The 27,511-nt window shown below is 41.7% G+C and overlaps 1 gene segment (V, D, J or C); it reads left to right on the top strand.

Moving 5' to 3' along the window:
- LOC104831804 overlaps positions 1-23,010 on the top strand; it is a 50,150-nt gene extending 27,140 nt beyond the window's left edge. Inside the window, 6 exon segments of the C gene segment in view lie at positions 1,379-1,399; positions 14,036-14,073; positions 18,720-19,055; positions 19,437-19,454; positions 20,554-20,660; positions 22,803-23,010. Coding sequence covers positions 1,379-1,399; positions 14,036-14,073; positions 18,720-19,055; positions 19,437-19,454; positions 20,554-20,660; positions 22,803-22,829 — 547 coding nt within the window.
- Positions 23,011-27,511: the final 4,501 nt, after the last annotated feature.

The raw sequence follows: 27,511 nt of genomic DNA, 5'->3' as shown, positions 1-27,511 counted from the left end.
TTGAGGGTGCCTCAGGTGCACAGCATATGTCAGAGCTTGGCAGAGTGCTTAGGCCTCCTCATCTCCAGGTTTTCTGTTCTGACACAGTATCCTTCCAGCAGGATTTCAGTACAGAATGGACTTTACCCAAACTAGCAGGTCCAGCTACATCTGCTGGGCACTGAGTGCAGTAGCAGTGAATTGTTGGGATTAGGGGAGTCAGCAAATAAGGGTGCTATCTTTCTGTGCTCCCAGATCAGGACTTGCGGCACTTCATTTTGCATTCCCTGGATTTTTTTGTACCAGGTCAAAACCTTTCGAGGTGAGATCAGCTCATGCTTCTAAATTTTTCTCTCCAGGGTGACTCAGGTGGCCCAGCTGTATGCATGGGAAAACTCCAGGGAATCGTGTCACAGGGAACTGAGTGTGCTCTGAAAGGTTATCTCAGTGTCTACACCAAGGTTTGCAATTACATTGATTAAATAAAAGAAACCATTGTAGCCTAGTGATATGTTGATGACTGCCTGGCTCCTTGGCCACTACCTTCCTGCCCTATCACTCCTCTTAAGAAGATAATAGCATAAATAAAAGTCTTACTTAAAGAGCCTTACAGATAGATGTGCTGGGGACTGACAACCACCATACACAAGAGGGGTTCCCTGCAGCCTTATACCAGCTCCTCCTGAACCTTCCCTTCTGTTCTGGTTTGGGTGTGTATGCTAGGAGCAGTGCCCTAGAACTGCTGGGCTAGGGGATAGGGAACTGTGCAACCATCTAGGAAGTCTTCTGAGCCAGGTACCTGCTTTTCTTTACTCCTGGCCCTCTTACTGAGAAAGGGAGGAGAAGGAACAAGTCCCTAGGGAGGAGGTTCCGACATCTGTGGGCTGGAGTCCCATTTTGCTCCTGCCAATGGTGAAGTTATTGTCTCACTGGTACTGTGACAGCTTTGACAGTGGTCATTTCAGCTATGGTGGTAGGTCTAAGAGTGATCAGAGACCACAGGCGCAGAGCAATCAGGTCATGGGCAATGGCCCTGACCAATGATCATCAGCTTTCCCCTTCACTTCCTCAGGGACATCTGAGGCAGGTGGACTGAGTCCACCTGGATCTAGCAGGTTACATAGATTAGCTGCTAGGGAAAGGAAAAAAATAGCAAGCAGGTGGGGAAAAGGCCCATGACCTCATAGCAGTGTAAAGCATGGAAGAAGATTGATTAAGAAAGGAAGGATGGGAACGTGAGGGGCAGGGGCAGTGGCAGCACTAGCTGCATATTTATGTTTACCCTGCTGTTATTCTGGTTTTTGTCAAGTTCTCTTTTTCAGAAGAAGGAAAGTTATGTCTTCTTTCAGAGTGCCTGAGCTCAGGAACTAGGGATGGATCCTGGAGGACTGTGGGCCAGAGGCACTGGGGGAATAACAAAGTAAGGAGAGACCATGGTACTGGGGAGAAGGGTAGGAAACGCATGAGAATAACAGTGGTCCCACGTGGAGCCAGAAGTGGATATACAGCCACAGCCTTTGAGGTGGGAAACAGACTGCGTCCCAGGAATCTTCAGCAAATGGCTAGACCAGAAAGGAAAGGAAGGACCCCGAAAGGACATAGCAGATGGGAGAGATCAGATTTTAAAGTATTAATTTAATCCACCTTATCCAGCACATGATCTGTAGTGAGCAGCCAAAAAAACCTCCCCTGAAGGGTCTGTGCACCCTAAGCCTGTGTAAACTGGGCCCCTACTGGGCAATTTTAACATCTCCAAACTTAGAAACTGCCCCTTTGCTGTGAGAATAAGGGATGGAGAGTTTGGGAAAGAAAAGGGAGGCCAAAGAGGGGCTGGAAAAAGTGTAAAGGTGGTGAGATGGAAAGTCAGGTGGTCTAAAAAAGCTGGAGAAGGAGTTTAGAGGTGGCAGCCAGTGAGGCTGGCACAGTGAAATAGAATAGATGAGGAAGGGGAACTTGCACCAGATAAGCAGACACAGCTGGATTAGAAATGGAATTAGAATGTACTGGTTGGGGATGAAAGAAGTGAAAGGAGCAGCACAGGTCTGACTGGGCAAGGAATCTGGGATGACAAGCCTGAGGAGGAAGGATTTCTCTAAGAATTGTCTGCAAACAAGTGGCCCTAGAGAAACTTTCTGTACCCCCTTCAATAGATGTCGGGGACTCCCCTGCTCCCTCAAGTTGCTACCTCCCACTGGTCTTGCCATTAGAGACACACACACACCTGGAACCCAGGTCACTTACTTGTTAGCTAGCCTGGCTTCATTTTCACTAGTGATCACACACACTCACATACCCTCCTTTGCTCCAGCTGCTGGCATGACGAACATGGCCACTCATACCTGTGGCTCTAGTCCAGTTTCTGGCACTTAAGTTTACTCACTCTGGTCTCTCCAGTTGCTGGTACCTGTGGTCTGACTCTAGTTCCTAGCACTTAGACCTCCATACACAAAACACATGTGGACAGAATAGACAGTCCCTCCCTCAGGGAAATACTTAGAAATGGAATTTCATAAGACACGGATACACTGAATGAAGCAGGCACAAGGCATAGCCAGACAAGCATACTCGCCAGCAACCTGTTTACCCTTTTATAACTTTATTCCTCTATTTTCTTACATCTATTCTTCCCCAAATCCAGTAGTTCAGGTTCTGATTTCGGAAGCTCGGCCATACCTGCTTTTATCTTGGTACTTTTGTGTTTTCCCTTGTTTCTTCTTTAATCTTAGCAGAAAATAGACTGAAAGAATTAGATGTTTTGAACTGAAAAACTAAAAGGCTGTCAAGCTAGCTACTCTTCAGAAGGCAGCAACATGTTAGGTAATTCCTGAGAGACACACTAGAGGTCCTGAGTTGCATCCTCCAGATACTTCCTTCTTTCCAAGAGTGTGCAAACATTTTTTGGTTTCCTAAAATGGAGAAGTTACTCTGAATAAAAATCTTCATCCTGGAATGAGTAGTAAATTCTAATGCATGTGACTAGAGAAGAATGTGCAGCCCAGCTGCACTGAAATGATTTTGCCATGTCTCAGAGTCCTTACACAGCATAATCTTAGAATTAATTCCCACCGTCTCCATAGCCTGTTTCATTTCCCATCAAGTTTCTGAAATAGTTTCTCCCTCCAGGACTTGAGGTCTGATTACCACTGGAAGAAAATTTTTTTAACAGGTCCAGTGTGACAGACAATAATCAAACTAAAAATCCTGTAGTATCTCCATGCACAAGACATGTAGGGGTCATTTTAGGACATTCATCAAAGCAGCAGTGTCCCATGGAACTGTCTCAACATGGTCCATGGAAGTGTCTCAAGGAGTTCCGTCCTAGCAGCAAGGTGGAAGGGCAAAATGTCAGTAAATTCAGATGGAGAACAAGCAAAATCAAGACAAGACTTCCATGGAAGATAAAAAAGAATAGGTTGTAGTGAGTAAATGCTAAAAATATGCATTAAAGGATAATCTGTGTCAAAACAATAAAAGAATATAAAGGCATATTAAATTTAGTCAAGCTTATTTGCTAACTGCTGTATTGACTTTGAAAGCAGCACAAAAATTCAAAGAAAAATGTAAAAGATATGGAAGGTAATTAAAAAAAAAATTCTGTATTGTCTACAATTCCTTGACAAGTCACTGAAACTGTAATACACCCAGCACAGGGCTCAACCTTGCTGGAGCACAGGTAAGGAATAATTTCTCCTGAGGAAACCTGCAGTGGCAAGAACTGGCAGGGACTGAACAGGAGCCATGGTCAAAACCCTACTTCTCATATGCTAAGTGTCCATGACACTGGACATCATACAAAACTTTTACACATCATAGAGAATATATTTTCTTTCCTGTCTGGGAAGAAGCTATAGCTTCTCAGGTAATTTGTGTTAACTTCTTAAAAAAGCAGGATTGAAAAAGTGAGACAGGAAACATTCACTACCAAAATTTGTGAGATCCACACTGCTCTGAATTCTGGTATGACCCTAGGAGCTCAGCCTTAGGCCCAGACAAAGTACAATATCACTAGGCTCACAGACAGAATATGCCTTTTCTACAAATACATAAAGGTCAAGGGAAGATATGAATCTCTCTAGAGCTTCAGGCAAATATGGGAGGGGGGATATCAACAAAGTGGGAAGAAAGAGAAAACCTCAGTAATATTCCCTATTGTTTGGAAGATGCAACATCAGGATTACTGAAAAAGATAATTGAAACTAAATATGTATATTTCATTCAGAGTACTAGTGAGAAAAGAATCAGCTACAATAATGTAAGTTTTTTGAACCTTACATATTCAGAAAATAATAGAGTGGTATAGGTTAAGGCAAGGCTTGTCCTTGGCAGACTAGAAGAAACAGGCTGTTCTTGAGGCTAATGTCTAACCACAGTTTTTGCTTTCAGAAAAAAAAGCTGGCAGAGATGCCTTGTTTTTGCAATTAGAAAGTGAATTAGAGCTCTCAGGAGCATTAAACTGCAGGGAACATGCTTCCCTCACTGGAAAACTGAAGAAATTAGGATGTGATTAAACACGATTTTTGTGCCTCCACTGTCTTGGTCTATCATCTTTGCTTCTGTCTAACATAAGTTCTGAGTTATGAGGTATCACCTTTCAGGTATTAAGAATGTCTCTCCGGACTGAAACAATATATGTTTACATTTACTGGAATAAACCCTTCTGGAAAGATTGCCTGAGTTCTATACACAGGTGCAAATGAGTCAAAAAGTCATTTATGAGGCCAATATTCCCAGGTTCATGGCTGACAGATCCAATATGCAGACATGCATGATGATGGAATGACAGACAGTACAACATTCAGCCAGCAACTTACTGGTCTGCAAGAAATCCCACATTTTTGTCAAGAGCTCAGAACACAACCTGTCTTGTGGAAAGGCTAAAGCAAAACTTACAGTCACATGAATACTTAGCTTTGCTTTTAATGGCTCACCAAAGAGGGTATCAAAGGTGGACTGTCTCTTCTCTCTTCTCTGCCCAAGCTTGATGGAAAGATCAGAACAAGGGGAGGGGCATCAGTCTCTCTAGCTTCTTCTCTCTTAACTGACAATGAGCAGTAACACACTGTTCTGGGACAGCTGACAGGCCATGCTGACTCTTTTGCTTGCCCTTTTACCTGGTGAGAGGCAACAGATCCATCTGCAGCACAGCTCTCATCCAAGCCATGCAGAGCTGGTGTGAGGTAGAGGACCCGTTTTGGACATCATCTGTACTTCTTCTCCTCCCTTTCTCTTTTTCTCTCTCACTCATGCAGGTGCTGGTGTTGGAAGCCTCATCACACAGTGGCCAGCAGAAATCCTTAACAGAGCTGGAGAGACTGTGGACATCTCCTGCTACCAGAATTATACTACACTTGCCTATATGTTGTGGTATCAGCAGACTCCAAGAAATGGTCTGAATTTAGTAGCCAGTACTTCTCCATGGATGCAGAACTCCTATGAGGAAGGTTACAATGAGGCCAAGTTTGAGATAAACAGAAATCATAATGATCATTCTGTGATGACCATCAAGAATGTGACATCCAAGGATGCAGCCACATATTTCTGTGCTGCGAGTGATCACACGGTATAGTGAGGGGGTTGAACACTAAGATAAAATCCCTGCCTTGGCTGAGTGAGAGTTGGAGTCTCTGAAAAAAGTGAGACAGATTGGAGAGGGGCAGAGGAAGAGCAGAAGAAAAACAAGGGAGAAATGGGGGAATAGAGCCAGGACTTTTTGGAAGGAAAAGGGACAAAGCAAACAGTGCAGCAGCATCTAGTTTCAAAGACAAAAAGCCTTCAGAAATACAAACCCATGGATCAGCAATAAGAATTGAGGCACTGCTGCTGTGGTTAGTGAAAGGCAGCAGATACTTCTTAAGACTGGTGCTACAGAAGCACAGCCATGTTCTGGGCCACTAGTTCCCCACCATAGCACCAAGAAAAGAGTACAAACCAAGAGGGAGAATTCAAGGTTCTTCCACACACTCATTCCACCCAAAGACAGAGGTGCCCTATGAGAGATTGATTGGTGTGGGAGGAGATGCCAGCCTCTGATTATGGACATAGGAGGATGGCACCAGTACAGGTGGGAGGAAACATACCCAGGGGACCAGGCATACCTTCCACTGTGGGAGGAACAACCCCTTGGCAGCTTTATAAGCAACAGTGTACCCTGCAGCACTTCTGTTCACCTGCTCCACACACTGCTTAACTGCAGGATCCTTCTCTTCCTTGCCACACAAATGCATACAGTTCTGAGCTGGACCAAGGACTTCACAGCAAAACCTCATGAGCGGAGAAAGGAAACCACAAAAAGCTGCTGTCAACCTGGTACTCCCCTTGTGAGGGACAGCTGAAGGCAGAAATTGCCTCCCATTGTGCCTCTGTCTTCATTGCTTGCAGAGATGAGCTTTTGATGAACTAATTGCTCTTCTGTGATGGGCCTGGGAAAAGTGAGGACAGGGTATTATGAGGGTTCCCCCACGTACCATTGCCTGTCTGTGCTCCTGTTTTTATTGCATAACCTAGGACTTACCTTTTCTTCAAAGAAAGGGAAATGGCACATAAAAGAGCAAAAGCTATCTTTAAGAAAGTATGGCTATACACTTGTGTATTGGGGGCTTCTGTTTTTAGGTCATGTCTTTGACAGTCTGTGTACCATTGAGCATGGACCAATTGTTTATCTCATATGCTCATATGGAAGACATATATGAAGCACATAACTATCACAGGTAGCAAATGTACTATCCTGCTCACTGATGTGGCAAAGCTGGATGTGCTGAAATGAAACGTACTATTTGATTACAGCAAAAAAAGGTCCTAGTCTCCTGATCAACCACACTGTGTAAATGTTACTTTGCCTTCAGGCTCTGCTCTAAAAGAAGCTAAACTGTTCTTGGCTAGGGAAATCTGGACACGACAGAAACTTGTGTTCATTGTAGTCTCACCCTGGAGGTGGAGGCTCTCAAGAGGCTAAAACTAGTTGCATCCCAGACTTACTCCAGTCCTCCAAAGACATTTCTGAAAGACTCAGCTTCACACACCACTCCTTGCACAGCTTGGTAGCCAGTGTTCTTCTGACTCCAGGAACTGCTCAGCAACAAGTGTTACACACCATTCCTTGCTCCCAGGGAGCACTCATCTGCTCCTCAGAACACTCTCAGGTCCATGACCTACTCACTGTTCATACCAGGCTACAGACGTATAGCAGGGAAGCACTGGGAAAGCATTGTGTCTCACATAGCAGAGACATGCTGAGTTCCTTATTCTCTTCAGCCTCTGATCTTCTTATATAGAGATCATCTTTACACAGGTACCAAACACATTCACTCTGTTGCTGTCTGGAATTACTACTGCTGATCCAAATACTCTGTGAAAGTTCTAGGAAAACTAATTTATGCTAGAATCATTAAGGAATATAAACACCATAGTGGTAACTTTGGGAGTGACTTTTGGGTGATTTTTTTTTTTTTTAATTCTCTTTTAATAAATTACCAGTTCATGAAAATCATAATGTCACAGTCCTAGCTCAGACCTCTTGCATAAACACTAAAAGCCAGCTTTATCAGCTCTGGGAACATAACAGAGGAAGGATCCCTTTCTATTGCTCAACCCTTGAACACTTTAGTTTAGAGTGGCAAATGCAATTTTAAGGCCCTGTGAAAACAAACTTATCAGTAGCCTTCAAAATCCAGCAGATTAATGAGCTGGCTATTGACTGGTCACAGCTGTGCAATTTCCAGGTCTCCACAGAGGTCTCTAGTGGTCATTGCCATCTTGAAGGTCTGCAGTCACAGTTCCCTATTGCAGCTCTGAGGTACAATATTCTCCTATGCAGTGCTCCTTTTGCCAGCTTGAACTGGCACTGCACATAAAGCAGCTATTCTAAGAAGTTTCTCATGAAACAGCTACTCTCCTCCTTGTTGCACTCCCTGTCCTTATATTTATTCTTCGTCTCCTGCTGTAGAAGGTGGCAGGGGAGCTGTAGCTACAGAAACCATAGTCAAAGGTACTTGTTTTAGGTGCTCAGCAATGACATCTCAGGCACGTCTGTGTAAACAGCTATATATTTGCAATGAACAGCCTACCTGCAGTCTGGAGGTTATACTGGCTACTCAGAAGATAAGATGATGGAAGGAGAGGCTGTGTAAAGTCACATCTCTATGCAGATAATGATGTTATACCATGTGATGTGGTTATCTTGCAACTACAGGGAAGGCTTCGAAGAATCATAGAACCACAGAATCACAGAATGTTTGAGATTGGAAGGAGCCTCTGAGGGTCATCTTGTCCAAAACCCCTGCTCAAGCAGGGCCACTCGGAGCCAGTGGTCCAGGACTGTGTCTAGACAGCTTTTGAATATCTCTAAGCATGCAGACTCCACAACCTCCCTAGGCAACCTACTCCAGTGCTCAGTCACCCTCACAGTAAAAAAGTCTTTCCTCATGTTCAGAAGGAAGCTCCTGTGTTTCAGTCTGTGCCCATTGCCTCTGGTCCTGTCACTGGGCACCACTGAAAAAAGCCTGCCTCCATCTTTGCACCCTCCCTTCAGGTACTTAAATACATTAATCAGATCCCTCCTGAGCCTTCTCTCTCTAGGCTAAACAGTCCCAGCTCTCCCACCCTCTCCTATGTGAAGTGCTCCAGTCCCTCAATCATCTTTGTGGCCCTTTGTTGAATGCTCTCCAGTACGTTCATGTCTCTCTTACAGTGAAGAGCCCAGAACTGGACACAGTACTCCAGGTATGGCCTTAACAGTGCTGAATAAAGGGGAAGGATCACCTCCCTAGACCTGCTGGCAACATTCGTCTTAATGCAGCCCAGGATACCATTCACCTTCTTTGCAGCAAGAGCACATTGCTGGCTCATGTTCAACCTGCTGTCCACCAGGAGCCCCAGATCCTTTCCTGCCAAGCTGCTTTCCAGCTGGGTGGCCCCCAGCATATACTGGTTCATGGGACTATTCCTCCCCAGGTGTGGGACTTTGCACTTCCCCTTGTTGAACTTCATGAGGATGCCGTCAGCCCATTTCTCCAGCCTGTTGAGGTCCCTCTGGATGGCAGCATGACCCTGTGGTGTACCAGCCACTCCTCCCAGTTTGGTGTTGTCTGCAAAGTTGCTGAGGGTGTACTCTCCCCCATCATCCAGATCATTAATGAAGATATTAAACAGAAGATGTTTCCCACTACAGCTGCTGTTTCTCAGGCTTCCTGTGACACAAGAACTGACACGGAATAGCAAAAACAGGACAGATAACCTTGTGTTAATCATCCAATACAGGTATTGGGTTGGGAGCAGAAGATGAACTTTTGGGAAACAATATTGTTCTTTAGTGGAACAACTTGGCTACAAATCAATGGCATCTAAGAAGAAGCTTCAGTAGACACAGGCTGGAAGAGAAGGGAAATAAAGGAAAAATACATACATAGGATGGTATGGCATCACTATCTGCATAGGGATGTGTATTGGGTCTGGCTGGGATGGAGTTAACTTCCCCATAGGAGCCCTCATAGTGCTGTGCTTTGTATTTGTAGCTAGAAAGGTGTTGATAACACACCAGTGTTTCGGCTACTGCTGAGCAGTGCTCACACAGCATCAAGGCTGTCTCTCCAAACACCCCCCTCCCCACCCCCACTCCTCTCATGGTTTAACCCCAGCCAGCAACTAAGCACCACGCAACCGCTCACTCACTCCCTCCGCAACCAGTGGGAAGGGAGAGATAATTGGGGAAAAAAAAGGTAGAACTCGTGGGATAAGAACAGTGTAATAGAACAGAAAGGAAGAAACTAATAATGACAATAATAATAATATTAAAATGACAATAATAAGAATAAAAGGATTGGAAGATACAAGTGATGCACAATGCAATTGCTCACCACCCACTGACCAATGCCCGGTTAGTTCCTGAGCAGCGATCCCCCCAGGAAAACTCCCCCCCAGTTTATATACTGGGCATGACATCACATGGTATGGAATACCCTTCTGGCCAGTTTGGGTCAGCTGCCCTGGCTGTGTCCCCTCCCAGCTTCTTGTGCCCCCCCAGCCTTCTCGCTGGCTGGGCATGAGAAGCTGAAAAATCCCTGGCTTGGTATACAACAACTGAAAACATCAGTGTGTTATCAACATTCTTCTCATACTAAACCCAAAGCATAGCACTATACCAGCTACTAGGAAGACAATTAACTCTATCCCAGCCAAAACCAGGACAGCTCCAAAGGCCAGTAGGCTGGGTGTGGGCAAGAGGTTGGGAGGGGACATAGCCAGAAGAGCTGACCTGAGCTGACTAAAGGGATATTCCGTACCATATGATGTCATTCTCAGCAATAAAAAGCTAAGAAAAAGGAGGAGGAGCTGGGACATTTAGGATTAAGGCATTTGTCTTCTGGAGCAACGGCTACATGTACTGAGGCTCTACTTCCCAGAATGTGGCTGAATTTCACCTGCAGATGGGAAGTAGAGAATAAATCTTTTTGTTTACCTTTGCTTCTGCATCTGGCCTTTGCTTTTTCTTTATTAACTGCCTTTATCAGGATGCACAAGTTCTTTTTTGTCTTATTGTCTCCCATCCATCCTGCTGAGGAGGGGAAGTGATAGAGGGCCTTGGTGAGCACCTGGCAGCCAGGCAAAGTCAACCCACCACAGAATGTGATTTTTCACATCCTCTCCTTCCATCATCTTGTCTTTTCAGTACACAGATATGCCCTGAAAAGGGGCTGTTGCTTAATTTTAGGGGTTTGTGGCCAAAAGAACTGAATGTTTATGAAAAGAACTTCCTATTGTCCCTAAAATGAATCTGTAAAGCTCAGGGTGTCTCTGTAGTTCTGCCTGCTTCTTTGTAGCTGCTTCTTCTGTAAACTCTAAAGAAGAATCTAGGACTGATGTAAGTGATACGATCACTATTCTCCTGTGAAATTCTCCACTAAAATGACACCATTGTTAGAAAATACAGCCCTAAATGTCTCTTGCTTGCATATTCTTGCCTTTCCTTGTTGTCTGAATTTTTACACAGCTTGGCCCATGAAGCCTCCTATGAGAGATATGGAAATAAAAATCAAGGAATTCTCTTTCGTCTCTTCTATCCCTCTCACTCATTTAAATTCATGGCCTACAAGGCCTTTCCTTTTGACAGGTTACAGATGAACAAAATGGGGCAAGACTGGTCTCTGCTGGCATATCTTGGAAATTCCCTTATGAACATGCCCTGAGGAGATTTTAGCATCACATGGAAACACTCCTTCAAAATTAATACAGAGGTGATTTGCTTTTTTTAAATGAAAGACACCATATGGGAGAGAGTCTGTTAGTGACAGTAAGGACAGTAATGGAGCTGTAGACTGGAGAAGGAGACAGAATAATCTTAAATGAATTTCAGTAGAATGGTTTTAGACATGAATAAGCAGTCCTGAGATCAGAGGCAGACTAAGACCAAGGCAGGCACATAAGATCTCACTATTAGTGTTATTATTTAGGCAGAGCCAGACAAATAAAATCCTAAATGTATTTTTAAAAAGACTTCAATCTAAACAAAGACAAATGTCTGCAGTCATTCCTGTAATTAGTGACTTAAGCGCACAGTTTTGCTGTTGTAGAAGAGAGGATACTGTAGGGACACCTGAGATCAGCTGTCCAATATCTTACCTTCTGGAATTCTATGTCTTGGTCCTAAATGTTTCAGCTTAGTCTATGTTTCTCATTCCCTTCCCTGGGACACTAACAGCTGTTCCCAGCTGAGCAGGCTGTATCAGAAATTATGGGTTCTTCTGTGATACCTGAAAATAAGGGAAAATAATTTGTGATTTTCCTAGTAGAATTACCTTGTTTCGGAGGATTGTGTTCTGTACCTACAGCCTATTTTTTTATACTAAGACAGACTGAAGTGAAACTATTAAAGACCGATGTGAACTACATGTTTATTGCAGGTACTCAGTCATGTTGCCGACTCGGTGTTGACCTTTTATGTGAGAACACTAGGTCAGGATGGGCTGCGTATGCCCCAAACCTAAACTGGTTTGTTCATGTGCCTCTCTTTCCCTGTATTGCCTCAGTGTGTGCTGGTACGCACAGTCTTCACGGGCACAGATCTTTCTCTCTTGGGAGCTACACATCATACCTGCACAAACCTATGGGGGAAAAAAATACAGTTTTGTGTCTCCATTTAGTTATGTGTAAGGGAGGGAGACAAAAGTATCCTGTTACCTGTCACTGCCAGTCCCCATCCGCTTCAGACAGTCCAAAATAAAGTCATGCTCCTACTCCTAGATGAAGCCTTTTCATAGTAAGGGTCACAGGCACCTGGAGAAGCTTGTGCTTCTGCTTCCTGTAACAGGGTAGTCAGAGGAATACAAACTTAAGAGCTCAGCACCCTGCTTCCTTCCCTTTCAGAGCAAATGTCACAAGTGCAGCACAGATCAAAGAGGATATTCACAATCTGGTCAAGCTACAAACAGAAATACCAGTCTGTAGTAAGCAAATTGCTCTCAATGCAAACTAGTTACTGTGGGCTTGAGGTCTGTTTATCATCCTGAGCAGAAAAAAAAAAAAAGAGTGGGAAGGAAAGCAGCATGAACATTGTCTTGAAGTTACCAAGTGAAAAATAACTGCATTTAAAACCAGCTAATAAAAGAAAAAAAAAAGTTACTTTTTTGTCTATAGGAAAAAATTGTTGGGATTATAAATTCAGGGATAATGGACACACTAAGAGGTAATCGGGCTTATCACACAGAAACAGCAACAGCAGAGGAAGGATGTGGCCAGTGCTTCCCATGGCAATCTTTCATGGTGACTGCGTGACAAAAATGGGAGGGCGGAGCCATGGGTGGGATTGTTTTTGTACGAGGTTGTATCGTTGTGGGGACAGGTTCCACAATGATACATTCCCCATGAAGCCTTTACAAAAACCCCTATGTGCGAAAAGCTTGTAGGAGAGTGTGTTAAGGCAGCTACAGAGAATTCTGCAGCACAGCGGGCATGTTCTGTCTTGTTTTTTCTTGATAGACCTAGCATGCTAAGACTTACTTTCATCATCTGAGAACCAAGCCTACCCTCTGGAAAACAAGCCAGGAGATTCTGAGACATTGAAATAATTTTCAGCAAGCCACATGGACTGCAGATGCACCTAAAACCTATCAGAGGACGTGAAGCAGAGAATTAGTATTTTTCTTCTGATGCAATAATGTTTGCAATAGACCACAAAATGCTTCTTTATTAATGTGATAAAAGCTTTAGAAAAATAATTCTGATGTACCCGGTATCTTTCAGAGGCACTAAATAAAATGTATTGGGGTTCTCTCTCTTACATAAGCCTCCAGTTTCCACTGACTGACTCATGCCTGTGAGCACAAAGGTTTTCTCTAATCCTTCTCCACACTCACTGCAGTTCTTCCTAATGGATATCAGGGGTTTGTCTGAGACCAGCCAACTGATTCTTCTGGACTCTCCTTGTGTGGATTACTTTTAAGCTATCAGAAAATTGAGTAGGATCCAGAAAGACTATTCAAGATGGCTGGCCTGCCATTGAAGGGAAAACAAATGGATCCGTTTTAGTTCAGTGCCACAAAGGTGAACCACCTATATGAAAAGGCATGTGACTATGACAACCACAAAGCAAGTATTATTTGATTATTAACTCCGCAAGTTACAGAAAGGAAGGCTTTGCAATGCTTAGAGTACAAGACTGACAGTAAGGAAGCTCTAGTTGTAGAGGAATTATATTTCTAGACAATTACAATCTCTACCACTTTGGGTACATCTGCATGGTTTCTACATCTGCAAAATCAGAACAGCAGGTAATATCAGTGAGATAACATGGAGATTAGAGAAAGGTTGTAAAACAACTTGAGGTGAAATGTAGACAATAAAAATAAGTATCAAAAAACTCTGGGAAATGCTTTTATAAATACTACAAGTTATACAATGGGATTTCAAGCTGGTTTTCTGCCAAAGCCCTTCAGACAGAGATTGAGGGATCTTTGCGATTCCAGTACCATAAACATTGCTTAAGCTTCTGCTTACTAAACTCGGCTGCAGGGCATCCATTTTCTTAGCTTATGATACAACACTTTGTCACTGTGACCAACAATAGACTGACTTTCGGCGATGGCACAAAACTTACAGTAATAGGTAAGAAATTTTTATTTTTCTCTTTTAAATCACTTCAAATTCGAGGGTTTCTCTTTAAAGATCTTAACTTATTCTCCCTTTCATTATTAAACTGGTGTTTTCCTGATGTGGTAGTAACCCAGTCTACTTTGGAGAATAGACTAAGTTTAGTATTCTAGGTAGGGACACACATTTCACTTTGCAGAACTGAATGAATGCATTTTCAGTGAATAAAAAGTTGTCCATAGAAAGAATTAGGATGAGGAATTGGTAAAGAAATATGTGTATATCATAAGTATATTGTCTTAATAAATCAACATCTGCAAAAATCACTATTCCCCAAAAGTATTCTCCATAATGATAGTTCTCCTGGGGCTACAGGTGATTACAGACAAGTCAATGAAAGGCTATCTGTCTGGAGAGAACTGAGTTACAGTTACACCTTGGGACAGGTCTAGAAAACAAAATCAAGACTCTACAAACTTAAATTACTTTGGATCTTTTGAGGGTGAACTAAAGCATGTGTTATCTCAGATAACTGGGAAAGACAAATGAGCGTACTAGCATTTTTAGTTGACAAAACAGAAGCCACAAATAAAGACTCAGCTTTATCATAAGCAATACTAACAGCTCTCTGCAGCTGTTTAATTCTTTATTGTTATAGATAACTCTCCACAGCACAGCAAGTTTCTTTCCACAAAACAGGCTCGTCAGGATGGTGATAAAAAGATCATTTAGGACAATGGTCTTACTATTTCAGAATAGATGATAAAAGGCCACTGAAAACCACAGAAACAGAATATGTGGTTCATTTCAAATAAAAGTAGCGCTCAGGGAATGTTTCTCTCTGGGTCACACTTCTGGATTTGGACTCTGTCCAGAGGAAAACAAGGCTGCTTCTAAGACTTTGATAAATGATGATGATCTCGTCTTCTCATTGTGTTGTTCCTGGAGTCAGATGAATTGATGCCTCAGGCTTTTGTACCACACCATTCCACTGCAGAGTAAAATCATTACAAGTGATAAAATTCAATCTTCATAGGAAAGATTCAGTGATCAGCACATTTTTTTGAAATCCAGGGAGAATCTGAGGTGCCTGAGCTGATGAAAATCAATACATTGATCCCTCATTGACCATAGTCAATTATGCAGCTAACTTTAGTAATCATAGCTAAGAGAACAGAGAGAATAAAAGCAGAGACTTCCTTCCAGAGAAGGAGAAAGCGAGGGATCTTTAGGAACTGCTACAATGGGGAATGTGGACCAGGGTCCTGTGTTAACATATTAAAAGTTATTTTGTAAGTAAAAAGACAGACAGACATTTGTTTTACAAGAGAATAATATTCATGATGGTGAAAGGAAATGAGGAAATTAAAGAAATGAGGCTGTTTAGTTGAAAAAAAGCAAAGAAAATTACTCTGTCTGCATATGGGAAATACTTTCTAATAGTACACCTAGATAAATAGATAAATGTCCTCTAAAGAAATGGTGAAAGTTGCAACAACTGATTCCCCTAAGCCTGAAGCAAAAGGGTTCTGGAAAGTATTTCTAAGATTGATCTCACCTGCTTAGATACACAGATGTGGTGGTGTTCCCTTTCAGACCTTTCTTTTTTTTTAGGGGACCATAAATTAATGTACGTTGTGTTTCTTCTTTTGCTGGTACTGCATGAGGGGAGGGTTAGTCCACAGGTTTGGCTCAGGGAACTGAGAGTAGAGGAGAGGTTTTACTGCAGCTGCGAAACAGTGTGAATAATGAAAAACTGTACTTCGGCAGTGGGACAAAACTCACAGTCCTAGGTAAGAGAGAAGCTGTATCTCTGTGATATATGTGATACTGGTTTAAGGGACAAGAGCATTCTTAATTAACAGCAGAATAATGATTTTTTTTCATACAGCCATGAGGACAGGATTAATGCTTTATTGGTTGCTTATTAAAATGGGATGTGCCTATATGTGTAGGATTTGCAGGCACGAATTTTTAGATCCTTGTGTGTGCTGCCTTTGTCTTCCCTTACTGGGAACTTCATGGAGAAAGGTAGAAACAATTCTGTTTCCTCCTATTCTCCAAGAAAACATTGTATAGGTTGGGAATGAAGGATTGTTCTCTGGTCTGCAAATTTTTGCCATTCATCTATGTAACGATCAAAAGCAACATTTCAGAGGTAGAGTCTGGATTCTTGTGCCTGCTGAATCAGGCAGGGAAAGAGTAGTCTTGCTGGTACTTTGCTCCCTTCTCCATAGATGGTGGGCAGGCTGCCTAAAGTTGCTTTGGGACACTAGCTTCCTCTAACAGTCCTTTTCACGACTTCTAATTCTCAAAAAGGACTACGTTCTTTTTCTCTTGGTGCACTTTTCTCCTCTATTCTTTCTCTTTTCCCCCATTTGCTTTCTCTGCCTTCTCCCATCTCAGGAAAGGATTTAACATCACCTATATCAAGGCATTTTGGAATAACAGGGCAAAATAACCACCTGCTGCTGCTGCCACATCTGATAGCAAAGTGTAGAAATACACACTGGTGTCTGCTCCTTTAAACAGTACCATTTTAAGGAACTAAATGGCTGGCAAGAAGAGCATAATGACACTGCGGGTTATAGTCTGATCATGTACAGCCGTGCTTTTTAACTGCGCCACTTAACTTTGGAGTTGGCACTTTGCTCAGAGTTATAGGTAAGTAGCTGTGATTAAACCAAGTGCTCAATGTGGAGGACACTTGAAAATTTCCCTGGCATTAAGGATAAGTAGCATATACACAGACGATTTTAAAATGAGAGTAGGAATGAAAGATAACAAGAAATCATTAAACTGACCTTGCCATGATGGGAATGGAAGAACTGTGGTACTTTTTCTCTAGGGTGGGTGAAGAATGTGTGACAGGGAATGCATGAGTTTATGCATGGAAGTGATTGTGCCAGTGTCTGCCATGAACACTGTGGAAGATCAGAACAGAATGGGCTGTTGATAACACTTTTTTCTCATCTCTGCTCTTGCTTGTACCAGTCTCCTTACTGCATTTTAGGCATGCTCATTCTCTGGCTTTCTTTGTCTTTCCAGTAGTTTTATTGTTCTTTCTGTCTGCCTTTTTCACCTGCCTTCCTCTTTGTCTGTTTTTGGTTTAGTCTGTTAAATCTCTCTTATTTTTCTTTTGTGTCCTCCCTGTCTGTTTCCGTGTCTTCACTCATTAGCCATTTAGGCTATGAGCCAATGAATTAATGTCAGACATACTTTTAGGATAGGAAAAAAATTCATAAAGCCAAGTACTAGAAGGCAGCAGTAAAAGTGATCAACCTCTCCTCATATCCACTGGAAGGAAAGCAGAGCAGTGCCATATCTTCTAGGGAGTTATCTCTATTACTATCTAGTTACCTCTTCTGAAGTCTGTACAAGCTCACACATTTTCACAGAAGCACCCCAGGGATCTTTGTAGAGTAAGCACTGACAACCACGATTAAGGTTAACAGTTGAAAGCAAACATTAGGGCTTAGGGGTCAAGATCTATGCAAGATATAAGTTTCTGCTAATTCTGCTAATTCTCTCCACTCTAGAAAGGAGGGAGTCATCAGAAAGAACAACTACAATTTATAGTGTTATAGTGCCTTCACACTGAAAAAAAGTAAACATTTTCTCTTTGGCCCATAGTTCTCTGCATTTCTGTTTCCATGTGCACTCTGCAGACCTGGAATAAACCGTGGGGGTTTATCATGCTAGATGAGTAAAAAAGGCACTCTAATAAAGTATATGACACCCCCCCGCCCCGTGGTTTTTAGAGTCACTACCTAGCTTCTGAGTAACATCTCACTGTTGCCTTGTACATCCTTTTGACTGTAGAAGTCTGTTGTCTTTAGTCTTATATGTAGATATTAAACAGTTTAGGGCAGGGGAGAGCTTTTGGTTTGTGAGTGTATAGAATCTTGCATCATTTTGGGAAGATGTGTAGTCTAGGATGAGGGCTTCTCATACCTAGGATAACCTAAATAATGAAGAACATAAAGAGATATTTCAGTCTTAAAAAAGGATGGCAAGGCCTGAAGCAAAACTTGTCCTAGGCAGATTCAGGTTACCTACATAAAGTGTTCTTCACTTCAGACAGTGAGAAAGATTAGTTCCTCCCTTTCAAGTCACCTCTTAGATGGGGCTGGGGTTGGGGGGGGGGTGAGGGCTGTCCATGTAGGGTATCACCTGGCAGTATAATTCTGAAAACTGCAATAACCATCATGTTTTACTATGTCTCCAGGAATGTAACACAGACAGTTGAAGATGCTTGTGCCTTATAAAACAATTAGTTGAAGATGCTTGTGTCTTTTAACACAGACTCATGTCTGTTAGTACAATATTACAAATACAGGCTTTATAGCACTACTGGGTACTTTTCTGTCTATCTGTTTGCTCAGCTTCTTTTCAGCTTTCCTATTCTTCTGACAAATACTAGAAATTCAAACACTCATGCATTTCTGTAGCCAGACCTTTTATGTTTCTGTGTAGTAAGTGAAACAAATGCTTTCAGTTTCCTGGTGTCTACCTACCTAATAGATATTAATCATCTAATAGACAGTTGTTAAAAGGCCAGATATATCAGGAGTCACACAGCACAAATACAGTACAATTTTAAGGGGTTTCTGACTGAAGACTGTAATGAAGGCTCTGGGCCATATTGCTTTCTGTTTCAGGGAAGAATGATAAAATCATACCTCCAGCTGTGGCCATCTTTTCCCCATCAAAGCAAGAGATCCAACAGAAGAGCAAGGCCACGCTGGTATGCCTGGCCTCTGGTTTCTACCCTGACCACCTAAATCTGGTCTGGAAGGTGAATGGTGCTAAAAGGACAGAAGGGGTGGGGACAGATGAGTTTTCCACATGGAATGGGAGTACCTACTCATTGACCAGCCGACTGAGGATCTCAGCCCAGGAATGGTTCAACCCTTTAAATCGTTTTGAGTGTGTTGCCAATTTTTTTGAGAATGGAACCCTGGAATCAATACACAAATTACTCTACGGTGATGCTGGTGAGTAAAAAATATGTATCACCATGCTGTACAAACTAGAAATCACAAATCAGAAGGGTTATGATGTGAAACACTTCTATATCCAACTTCTACACAGGTGGTTATGGCACAAATATATATGTAAATATGTAGGTATTTTCATATGTCTCTTCATACTCCTGGGCCTCTGTATCTTCATTATCATTATACATCTATAGTTTTTCAAAGTTTTCTTCAGATTTTTGCTAAGAAATCTCTGTCATATAGTAAAATGTATAGTATAATAATATATATAGTACAGTAAAATTAATCAGGCAGTATATAGTAAACTGAAACTTCTAAAATTTGTGTTCTGTTTGTATTGAAGAGAAACTTGACTTTTAGTTCATTTTTGTCTTTCAGGTTGTGCACTCACGGAAGGTATGTCTGTCTTCTCACAGGCAAATATCTGTATGTATTGTAATTCCAGTTTTACTTAACACTAAGTACAAGCTGTGTGAGATTTCTACTATAAGAATAACTTATACGTCCTCATCTAACTGATTTGTGTGTTAGATTAAAAAAAAAAAGAAGAAGAAAAAAAGACTTTGGGATGGTTGAATGTGCATGCTGTATGTAGTTGTGGTTTGGTTTTTTTAGCTCTTCTTTATGATTCCCTTTCAAATTAATGGAAGAAATTTTGGAACCTCCCTATAGAGTGTAATTTGCTCTTTTTATCATCTCCTCCAGTCCTTAACACTACCTTCTGCTGGGAAGCTGTTTGCTCAGCCATGAAAGAAAAAATTCATTCTTAGCCAAGTGATTATGACATCAAGATTCAGAATCCGGAATTCTGAATATTTCTCAGTATCAAGTTCAGAATACTTCTTATTACAAGCCACATTCCCCTCCAAACTGTGAGGATATCCATATTAAAAATTATGTTTCTTTCCTCTATGTATGCATATTTACACATTCTTTTTTTTTCACCAACTTCTTTCATGCTTCAGGAATCTTAAGGCTGAACCAAGATCAGGCTGGTGTCTCCATACTACTGCAATTCCTTAAGAGTAAAAAAATCTACAAGAATAAAAGTTCTAGATACCATGTTATTCTGGGCTATGTAAAACTTCCCTGATATATAAGCAGCACTCACAAGGCCACTGACTATAACAAGTGAAAAAAATTCCCATCTTGTGATGCAGCTTAATTTGAGTTTCTAAGAGGGGATTCACATGAACAGCGTAATTTTTCAGTAGATGTGGCAGCACAATGGTCAAACATTCCCTATCAGGACATACTTTCTTTGCATAAAGCCAGCCTCTGTCTTTCCTAGATTCACTTTCTCTTTTGGTTCTTTGAATCACAGTGTTCTTTCCCATCCCCTGCTATCTTGTGTCAACAGAGCCATTCATTTGGCTCTAGTTCCTTTGTGTCGCTTAGCTAAAGATTTCAAGGCCTCATATGTGATTAAAGCTACATTAGATTTAGTCTTTTGTGATGATGATAATTCAATACACAAATGATGTTTGATTTGCAGAGTCCTACTTGTGGTATGGAAATTCTCTGAAGCTCACTTACCTCATTCTCTGTGGCAAAGCCTTGCTCTATGCAGTTTTGGTGAGCAGTCTGGTGTGGACAGCCAAGGTAGGCTAGTGTGCCACTTGAAGGTTAAGCTTACTCACTAGTACAAGGATCAATGGATACAGACTAAATCTGTCCTCAGTTGTGGGGACCATGTGCTCTGCTGGGCTTTATGCAGGCTAATTTGAAAAATCACAAGTTATGAGTTTTCTATTATTGTTTTTCCAGAACTCAAATAAAATCAATGCTATCTAGCAGAGAAATTCCTTCTCAAAATACTCTTTAAACACATGGAAAAAGATGAGAATTAAGAACAAATTCTCCAGGATGTAAAGAAGGGAAATATCAGTTATATCATACTTTTTTGTAAGCATTGAAAAGGGACTCATGCCTGCTGTGAAAGTAATAAACAGCATTTTTGAGGAGTAAACGTGGGATAATCTGAACAATGATTTACAAAGATTTACAAAGAACAATGGGCTAAGTCTGAACAAATGGGAGAAGTTTAACTACCAGGAAATACTTTTTATCAGTAAGTTTCTCATATGGCTGAAAGATGTTCCTAGTGAGAGTGGTGGAAGCCTCAAAGCTTGTTCCTTTAAAAGCAGAACTGGGAGATGTATTTGAAAAGTAACCTGCTAGAGTTGAGGGTGAGTATGAACACAATCTCAATTATGGTTTTGTGTCCTTTTTCAAAGATACTAGAGGGAGTAGGTTTGTACTTTACTGGTTCACAGTCATAGAATCATAGAATGGCTTGGATCAGAAGGGACCTTTAAAGGTCATCTGGTCCAACCCCCCCTGCCATAGGCAGGGACATCTTTCACTAGATCAGGTTGCTCAAAGGCCCATCCAACTTGACTTTGAACACTTCCAGTGATGGGGCATCCACAACTTCTCTGGGAAACCTGTTCCAGTGTCTCACCACCCTCATCATAACAAATTCTTCCTTATATCCAATCTAAAGCTACCCTGTATCAGTTTAAAAGTGTTGCCCCTAGTCCTGTCACTGCAGGCCCTGGTGGAAAGTCTCTCTCCATCTTTCTTGTAAGCCCCTTTGTATATTGAAAGGCCACAAGAAGGTCTCCCCAGAGGCTTCTCTTCTCCAGGCTCAACAACCCCAACTCTCTCGGCCTTTCTTCACTGGAGAGCTGTTCCAGCCCTCTGACCATTTTTGTGGCCTTCTTCTGGACCTGCTCTAACATGTCCATGTCTGTCTTGCACTGGGGCCCCCAGAACTGGATGCAGTACTCCAGGTGGGGTCACAGGAGTGCAGAGTAGAGGGCCAGAATCGCCTCCCTTGACCTGCTGGCCACGCTTCTCTTGATGCAGCCCAGGATACAATTGGCTGTCTGGGCTGCAAGTGCACATGGCCGGCTGACATACACTTTTTCATCCACCAGTATTGCCAAGTCCTTCTCCACAGGGCTGCTCTCAAGCCATTCATCCCCCAGACTGTACTGATCCTGGTGATTGCCCCAACCCATGTGCAGGACCTTGCCCTTGGCCTTGTTGAACTTCATGATGTTCACATGGGCCCACTCCTCAAGCCTGTCCAGGTCCCTCTGGGTGGCATCCCTTCCCTCAAGCATATCAACTGCACCACTCATCTTGGTGTCATCCACAGACTTACTGAGGGTGCACTCAATCCCACTACCAATGACACAATGAGGGCGGTATTAAATGGTATCAGTCCCAGTATGGACCCTTGAGGGAAACCACTCGTTACTGGTTTCCACTTGGACATGGAGCCATTGTCTGCAACTCTTTGGGCATGGTCATCCAGCCAGTTCCTTACCCATGTAACTGTCCATCCATAAACCCCATATCTCTCCAATTTATTGGCAAGAATGTTGGGGACCGTATCAAAGGCCTTACAGAAGTCCAGGTAGATGACATCTGTAGCTCTTCCCTTGTCCACTGGTGCAGTCACTCCATTATAGAAGGCCACCAGATTAGTCATCTAACACACAAAGTTGTATGTAAAGATATTCGTTCAGTATGTAAGTAAATAATTTGTAGAAGTTAAGACACTTCCTTGATACAAAAAGGGGAGAAAGCATGGAGGTACATGGTCATTTCTGTTAATGCTCTCAGGAGACACAACAGTTGGGACACATAAATATGGTTTATTTCCTAAATTATTGTATTTGTTCTGTTTGCTTCTTTTTTTAAATTTGTTTATTCTGTTTTGTTTTCAATTAGGCTGGTGGCAAGTTGTATAGAGAATAAATCAAGAGTCCTCTTCATCACATCAGCAGGAACACAGCAAATTATACTTTCTACCTTTCCATAGCAAAGGATTTATGCTTCTGTCTATGAACTTCTGAATATTATTTCTTGGTGACTCTCTGTCCCTCTCCTGCTCTTTCCACTTTGTTGTAATCACTGTTGGGTGTTCCCTGTACTTCCATATCACATTGTATTGTATTGTATCGTATTGTATCATATAGTATCATGTCTTTAAAACTAACACCTTCTTAATGATCATAAGCTGAGAACCCAGCTCCTTGAATTAGGAATAAAGTTTTAGCTTCTTTTCCATTCAAGAAGCATGAGTTGTTTTTTAATTTGGTCTTTTGTAGCAATAATGTCCCACAACAAAAACTTCCAGTGATGTGTAGTACCATAAGGAATTCACATTAAAGAACATTCACTGACAATCCTTATAGGAACAGCTTATCTGTTATAAGAACAGTAGAAGGCTCATCTGGTACTTACACTGTGTACCAACAACTGGAGTGGGGCTGTAGGCTTCAGAGGCTTACACACTCTAGTACCAGTGACTGGGAGAGTGAGCATCCAGGGCCAGCTAGCAAGCAGACTGCATGTCTAAGGCTAGTTTCTGGGTCTGTTAGTGCCATCTGTGTTTGCACAAGTGTTTCTGTCTGTATTGATTTGTGTGGCTGTCTGTCTGTACACGTATATTTGTATTGTGTATGTGTTTGCATGCCTATTGGGAATACACACTCAGCCTTGCTAATGGGTGCACCTAGGGAAAGGGAGCTGCAGCAGCCTTGCCACTATTGGGCTATTGGATTCAGTAAGCCCAGATAAAATAGTTAGAACTTACGATTCACTTCTAGCATCTTAGAGTATTTAGGTCATTAATCAACCCATGCCTACGGGACAGCACTATTTAGATGGACAGTGGTACATTTTGTCGGCCTTAGGAAAAGTAGATTTCCTATGTTTCATCCCAACCTTGTCAATAGTTTTTGTGCCACAGCTGTTCAGAATCTGCAATGATGGGTTCAATCTTAGACTAAATGAAGAAAAGAAAAATGGGGGTGGAGGGTAGAATGGGTGAGCCTGTGGTTTTACAGTAATAAACTTACTGGCTGCAGAGGAAGGAAAAAACTAGAAGTCTTCAGTCTTTTTTGGTATTGCCTGCAATATTATGCATGTTGCTTTCTGGGAAGTATGGAAGCATCTACACACCAGCACAGCTCCCCCATGTACTTATTATGAAATGTAACCCCTACTGCTGTTACAGCTGTTACACTGCTGCCTTTCTCATCACAGATGCTAAGTACTACATAGGCCATGAAGACTGAGTTGCTCTTTTGCTCACAGTACAGAAGCTAAAATAAGGGTAAATGCAAGTAAATGAAGTTTAGACGCTTATTTGGACAAAAAAGAATTTATATATTTCAGAATGGGAATAAAAAAAAATAACAAATATATTTTTTAACTCCTACACAAAAAGAAGTACTGGCAGGACATGTGTGAACAGCATTCCATCTATTGTGTACTACTGTTTAACGCTCTTCAGTATGTCCTCCTGTACTTTTGCCCACACCCACCCTGATATGTGATTGGGGTGATGCTATTGTTTTTATATTGCTAGAGGATAAACACACTGTTCTACTGCATCCAGCAATGGATAAGGATGTGAGATGATGGTATCATGTGAGAAATGCAGGAAGGCTGTGAAAATGAAAGTTTGACTACTATCAAAATGTAATCCTGGGAAGAAGACTGAAAGTAACAGAAGCAACATCTCCCAAGAAATGTGTATAGTAGGCATTTTTTCTGGTGGTGATGATAAAACTTTACCTTGAAAAGGACATCTAGTTTGGGGTCCCTCATGACTTGAAGCAGGCAGAACATTAATTATGGGAGAGGAGAAAACAGATTTTGTGGGTTAGGCACCTGATCATTGTAAGAATTATAGGAAGGAGGGCGCATGGGTAAGGGATTTCCAATTAGGTGATTCAAAATTCTGCAGAATTAAGGCAGGCATGAGGGCAAATGTCAGGCTGTGTGATTACACTTTAGTGTGCTGGACTGTGAAATGGTAGGATATATGATGGTAAGTGGCCTAATAAAAAAGAAAAGTCATTGTCTGGAACACTTAGCAGTCAGGGTTTTGCTAAATCCCATGCCTAAAAGCAGTATTTGTAGGTTCATGGGGAAGAGGCTACTTAATGTCAAAACAGATTAAATGAAAATATTTTTTTGTTAAGCTTGAAAGAAAGGGAAGTAAAGAGACTGAAGGACTGCAAGGGAAGGATGAACAGGATCTTCCCTGTGGTCCTGGTATTTCAATGCTGTAGACATTACCTAAGTGAAGTAGCATATTGCATCTCCAGGAGCTAGTACAACCCTTTCAGGAGTGGGGAATCTTTCAGAAGAGGCTTTTCTGGGTATGGTAGATTAGGAAATAGAAACTTTGTGCCAATGAGGAGGAGGAAGAGAGAACAAGCTCCTCAGAGAATTTTTATATGAAGGCCAGAAGTAATACTGTATTTTGAAAAAGGAACATGGCTCACTGTTCTAGGTAAGAAAAAAAAAAAGTGCAGTGGAAGAGTTTGAGTTAGCAGAGCTTCACTACGAAGGCTAAAGATGGTGTTTCAGGAAAGACAGGTCAAGAAAGAAGGAGATAGTAGGGACTGTGAAGAAGAAGAGGACAAATTAACCAGTTGAATTATCGTTATTAAATTTGCCCTGTGAATAGGACAGTTTGGTGTTAATCTGTCAGATTAATAAAACTGTGGCGAAAGGTAGCAAGCAAGCAAGCTTAATGGAATAAACTGAAGGGAGTGAGAAGGATGAGAGAAAACCAAAGAAGAGACCTCAAGTCAAATAAGTATATTTTGAAAGAATATATACTACTTCTACAATGCAGAACTCCCAGAGACTCTACTCCGTGTTTGTTGAGTCTACTGGCTCTATTCTACCAGAAATTAACTGTGTGACTGACCAAGTCTTTTCCCCAGAATTAAATTGCCTACAGAATGATCTAATCATTATGATTCCCTCTTATTCCTACAGTCTATCTCCCACTGTTATATCCAAATGGAATGTGTGTCCATGAAAAAGACAAAGGCAGAAGAAGTAGGACTGGAAAGGATGTGCAGGTATTCATAAGGAATTGACAAAAGATGTGGAGGCTGGAGAGAAAGAAAGTGAGAGTGGATACAAATGAAGGAGACTGGATCTTACAATATATATCATGATTCCTAAAAATTGTGAGGATATTGATGTCAAACTACAGCACCAGACAGTAAAGTGCTTTACTAATGACAGAGAAATGAGGGGCTGTTTTTATGCTGTGATCCAAATCATCATTAGAAAACAATGCCAAATATTTAATAACCAAGTACTACTTAGATAGACTGATATACTTCCTTTTCAGCACAGCTTTGGCTACTAGTCTGCAAAAAAAATGGTATTTGAAGGTTTAACATGGTTATCACTGGACAGCATCTCAGGGCACATGTGACTAGTTTTGATATTGCACTGTGAGGCTGTGCTCAGCCAATACTCAGTATTTTGGAGAAGGAACAAAAGTAACAGTTCTGGGCAAGTGGGAATCATGAGAAGAGTGTATTAGGCTGTGCAAGGGGCAAGATTCTGGGAGTGTGACAAGAGTAAACACAGAGGGAAGCCTTTGGATTCAGATGGTGGGTTCTTTTTCCAAGATGCCTCATTATTCATGCTCTCTAAAGTTAGGGTAGACAAGAGCACAGCAGAATGGAGTATAAAAAATAATTCCAGCTCTGTCTGGAACACATTAAGGTTATAAGGACATTTGGTGCAAATGGCTGCATTTATCAAGCCTATTAAAAAAATCCTGATCAATCTTGTTCTCACGCAGACTTTCAGAGTGGTTATGGGGGAGCTTGGTCAAAGTGAATGGGGGAGCAACTTGGGGATAGGTGTCTTGGAGCAGACAAACTACATTTTGGAGGAGTGACACAACTAAACAGTTCTATGTAAGAAAGAAATATAGCAAATACCAGAGAGTTCCTTTAAGATTCTGGAATAAAAAGAAAGAGAATTTTTGATGGCACCTAAATCAGTAGAGTCTGGTGATCCTCACTGGGATTCTCTAGAAGATAGAGAGAAAAGAGCGAGGCAACACAGGATATTTAAGAACAGGTAAGTAAATGGCCATTGTGGTGCCAAAGTACATTTGTGCATGAGTGAACAAACCTACTGTGGTCTGGCTCTGGTGAAAATTAATATATAGCTGAAGAAATCCAGTTCGCAGTGTAGACAGTATGATACCATCTATGCATTTCCTAATTGAGAGCATTTATGCTTTGAGAAGGTAGGATCCAGATACCATTTTAAGGGAAAGAGAAATGACCTGCATATCCAACTACATGAAAACTGGCAAAATGCCATTTTTCTCAAGTTAGATGCAGGCAACCTAGTGCTGACCCTGAACTATAACACTGGATCCAGAAAGCGAAATAGAAAACCAAATAAAGTGTTTCATTGAAATGAGTGATAAAGCTTCCACCAATTTCATTAGAGTCAAAATTCTACCCTCCATTTTTACTTGCAGTCTGGTTTCTTATGCACTATTTAGAGTCATTAAAGTTATTTTTACCACGACATCTCATCAGATGTATACGCTGCATTCCTAGCAGACAGATGGGGAAAGAAAGAGCGGAGAAGGA

This window comes from Haliaeetus leucocephalus, unplaced genomic scaffold (genome assembly GCF_000737465.1).
Source record: "Haliaeetus leucocephalus isolate CR32 unplaced genomic scaffold, Haliaeetus_leucocephalus-4.0 Scaffold228, whole genome shotgun sequence".
NCBI lineage: Eukaryota > Metazoa > Chordata > Aves > Accipitriformes > Accipitridae > Haliaeetus > Haliaeetus leucocephalus.
This window is presented reverse-complemented; position numbering and strand designations above follow the sequence as displayed.